General features: G+C 50.3%; 1 protein-coding gene and 1 pseudogene across 1 annotated transcript in view; one reads left to right on the forward strand and one right to left on the reverse strand.

The window, feature by feature from the left end:
• LOC106723127 overlaps nucleotides 1-4368 on the reverse strand; it is a 216340-nt pseudogene that overhangs the window by 160527 nt on the left and 51445 nt on the right.
• The window catches only part of LOC106721813 (zinc finger protein 501-like), an 8545-nt gene continuing 4481 nt past the window's right edge, over nucleotides 305-4368 (forward strand). The window contains exons 1-2 of the mRNA XM_025194260.1: nucleotides 305-353; nucleotides 2086-2202. Coding sequence (XP_025050045.1) covers nucleotides 320-353; nucleotides 2086-2202 — 151 coding nt within the window. The 5' untranslated portion in view covers nucleotides 305-319. The remainder of the gene's footprint in view (nucleotides 354-2085; nucleotides 2203-4368) is intronic.

Raw genomic sequence — 4368 nt, forward strand, 5'->3', positions numbered from 1 at the left:
AGATGTTAGGGTGGGAAGGGACCTCAATAGATCATCGAGTCCGACCCCCTGCATAGGCAAGAAAGAGTGCTGGGTCTAGATGACCCCAGCGAGATGCCTATCTAACCTCCTCTTGAAGACCCGCAGGGCAGAGGAGAGCACCACCTCCCTTAGGAGCCCATGCCAGACCTTGGCCACTCGAACTGTGAAGAAGTTCTTCCTAATGGTGCAACGCTTGTGCCCGCAGCTCCGGGAGGTGTTTGAGGCCGTGGCAGTGTATTTCACGCGGGAGGAGTGGGAGCTGCTGGAAGATGAAGACAAGGTGCTTTACTGGGACCAGATGCTGAAGACTTACCAAGCCCTCGTTTCCCTGGGTAAGGCTCTGGTTCTTGCTTCCCCCTGGTTGGTGCTATGCGGACTCTGACATTTATTGTCTCTTTTTCCTGTGTTTCAACAGTCTCCTCCTCACGCACTTCTCCCTGGTGGTTTCAATCCGCTTCCTCCCCACTGCTCTGTCGGTGATCACATTGCTCTCACGCTTCCTATTTGATAGATCCTCCTTCATTTGATCCAGCCGCCTTCACTTGTGTCTTCCCATTCTTGCAACTGCCCGTGCATCCAATTTCAGCAGTTCCTTGGCAACACTATCTCCCTTTGCCTTCTCAGCACATTCATATCGTCTTCAATTTATTGTGCGTGAATTCACTAACAGCTCTTGGAAATTATTTTTCTTCTTTCTTCTTCCATCTTTTTTCTCAGGACACTAGCATGTCCTGTCCAAACGCATTGAATAATCCAAGCGTTCTCAATTCTGTGATCTCTAAACCCCATTTCTCCTCCTGTGGTTATGACCCAGGAGAAGTTCATGGAGGTCTCTGCCTCTTCAACACCTGGATGATGCATTTCCTTAACACTTCCTCTAGTGACACGTGGACCCGTGATGTTACCCAGGTGCTTCTACCAGGGGTCACAGGAAGCTTCTGTCCATTTCCTTCCTAACAACTCCCTCTCTGGCTTTGCTGTATTTCTGTAAAGACCTGTGCTCTGAAGCTTAGTCTGCCATTCTCAAAAGCGTTCTTCTCCTCCTCCTAAAGCCCCTCTGCCGATCAGACAACCGTCACTGTGATAAGAGAGGTGGGCTAGGTGCAGGAGCTAGTGAAAAGCAGTTTTTATTTCCAGAGGATCTCTAATACAGGGGATTGTTCTGGCTTCTGCGCAGGGTTGACAGTACTTATGTTTCAGTAGATCAGTTTGCTTTTCTCTTGCTTCCTTTTTTCTCCCTTTCTCCCAGAGGATTTCCTTAGGGAAGTGCTTAAATGCTTTCTCTAGCTCAACAAGGACGACATAGACCATTTCTACATTGTGCCCTTTCACATGCTGTGAAACGTGTGTCCTTCTGCCTCCTTTTGTCCATGTCCATGAGTCCCAGGAACTTCGTGTTTAAACCCTGCAGTATTTGCCGACCTGTGCGCTCATCTCCCCTCGTTGGATGATCGTCCCATTGGTGGGAGCATTGCTCAGTTGCAGCTACAATTGCTCTAAAATCATCCTCTCCTATGCCCTGATGATGCTGACTTTACCCTCTCTCCCAGAAAAAAGTCTCGTTGTCAGCCACCTGTCATGGATGCTCTTCACTGCCACAAGTCCTCGCTGTAAAACTTAACTGAGAAGAAGTTAACTTCCAATCCTTTGCCTGGAATTACACTGTGATAAGATGAATGTTATCCACCCCTGTGTGGGCCCAATAGCTCTTCTTTCTGGTACCTTTTAAACAGTAAAAGCTTTATCTTTCTGCCCCCTAGTACATCACGAATCGCTGCATCTCCATGCCTGTCCCTGGTGACTGTCAGTTTGATGCACTTTCTATACCAGGGAGTGGTTGGTGCTTTGTTTCCTCTGACTGTCTGTCCACCACCTGGGTGATAAGGACTATGCTCTGCTTCCCCCTGCGATGCCTTCTCTTCCAGCCTAAATGCCCGTCCTGGCTTGTCTGTCAAGGCCCTAGTAGAAACCTTGAGTTCTTAAGATCCCTTCCCCCAAATCCCATGTGGTTATTCTGCATCCAATACCCAGTCACTAACCCTCTTTAACCACTGCCCCAAACAGGATATCGAGGTCCCACACCTGCCTTAATCTGCAGCATCCAGCAAGGACAGGTGGAGCTCTGGGTCTGTGATGATGAGGACCGTTGGAAAATCTCCAGATCGGAGGACCTCGTGCCAGGTGGGTTGTGGCTGTCCCCTCCACTCTACTCCGCTCTCAGAAATGCTGCAAGTGCAGAGTGCCGGGGGGATCTGCAGACCTGCTCTGTGCTGACCTCAAACACAGCACATTGTGCTGTAATGTGTCCAGGCAGGTGTTGTTCCCATTCCCTGAAATTGAAAGCTATGGAGAAAAGCAGCTCTTCCCTTTTCGTTTCATAGATTGTTGGGGGGTGGAAGGGACCTTGCAAGATCATCGGATCCAGGCCCGTGCACCAGGCAGGAAAGCCAGCTGGGGTCAGGTGACCATCCAGTTACCTGTTGAAGATGTCCAAGGTGATTGCACCACCTATGGAGGGAGCTTCTACCACTGTCTGGACACCCTGACTGTGAAGTTTTTCCTAGAGTTGAGCCTAAAATGCTCTTCCAGGAGTTTGTGGCTTTCCCCAAGAGTGCCCTAGTGAACAAGTGTTCACTGAGCCCTTGATGTAGTGGTAAGCTGCTACCAAGTCCCCTCTCAGCCTCCTCCTCTTCTTCAGGCTGAAGAGGCCCCAGTCCCTCAACCTCTTCTTGTACGGTCTGCCTTGCAAGTCTCTGATCATACGGGTGGCTCTTCTCTGGACCCTCCTCGGTTTTTCCACATCCTTGTTGAAGTGCGGCGCCCAGAACCGGACACAGTACTGCAGCTGTGGTCTCCCCAGTGCCGAGTACGGCGGAAAAATCACGTCCTTGGTTTTGCATGAGATGCATCGATTGATGCGTACCAGAGTATTGTTTGCCCTGGTGGCTACCACATCGCATTGAGGGCTCACGTTCATGCAATGGTCAGTTGTTGCCCTTGGATCCCTTTTGGTCATGGTGCTAGTCAAATTGGCACCACCGAGCCTGTAAGTGTATTGGGGATTGTTTGCACCAAGGTGCAGGACCTTACACTTCTCAGTGTTGAACTTCATCTGGTTCCAATTCGCCCAACTCTCCAGCCTGTCCAGGTCTGCCTGAATCCACAGCCTGTCTTCAGGGGTGACCATGCTCCCCTGTAACTTGGTGTTGTCTGCAGATTTGGCCAGTGAGCTGTTCATGCTCCCACAGTCAAATCATTGATAAAGATGTTGAAAATCACTGGACCAAGCACAGACCCCTGAGGGACACCACTGGCCACTTCATCGCCAGGACAGCACAGATCCGTTCATAAAAACTCTCTGGGTCCTACCTCACAGCCAGTTTCCTACCCACTTAACCATTGAGCAGTTAAACCCGCAATCTTCCAATTTCCCCACAAAGATAACATTGGATATTGGATCAAAGGCCTTTTGGAAGTCTAAGTGTATGATGTCAGCCTTCTCTCCCTTGTACAGGTGATGAGATACCAACCGCATCTCCTTCTATAACCAAGTAAGACCAGACCTACGCATGACAGCCATGCTGGCTGTTGTTCAGGATCCTACCCTCCACGAGCATATCACCTGTTGACTCCTTGATGAGTTGTTTTTTCTAGGATTTTTCCCTGGGCTAGAGGTTAGACTGACTGGACTATAGTTGCCCAGGTCCTCCCTCTTCCCCTTCTTGAAGATGGGCCCAATATTAGCCCTCTTCCAATCCTCAGGGATCTCCCCTGAGCGGCACAAGATTTGGAAAAGTTTTGCCAAGGGGGTCCTGCAAGGACCTCAGCCAGCTCCCTCGGCACTCTTTCATAGATTTCATAGACATTAGGGCTGGAAGGGACCTCGGAAGATCATCGAGTCCAAAGGGCAGGAAGTCAGCTGGGGTCATAGGATCCCAGCAAGAGAAGCATTCAGTTTGCTCTTGAAGGTGTTCAGTGTAGGTGCTTGAACCACCTCCGGTGGCAGGCTGTTCCAGACCTTGGGGGCTCGGACAGTGAAGAAATTCTTCCTTATGTCCAGCCTGAAACGGTCTTGAAGTAGTTTATGACCATTCGACCTAGTCGTCATCCCTTGGGGCGCTCTGGTGAACAAACGTTCCCCCAGATACTGGTGGTCACCCCTGATAAACTTGTAGGTGGCCATCAGATCACCCCTGAGCCTGCGCTTTTCCAGACTAAAGAGCCCCAGGGCTCTCAGCCTGTCATCGTAGGCACTGCTTCCCTGACCTCTGATCATGTGCGTGGCTCTTCTCTGGACTCTCTCAAGCTTCTCCACATCCTTTTTGAACTGTGGAGCCCAAAACTGGA

Source organism: Alligator sinensis, unplaced genomic scaffold (genome assembly GCF_000455745.1).
Source record: "Alligator sinensis unplaced genomic scaffold, ASM45574v1 scaffold968_1, whole genome shotgun sequence".
NCBI lineage: Eukaryota > Metazoa > Chordata > Crocodylia > Alligatoridae > Alligator > Alligator sinensis.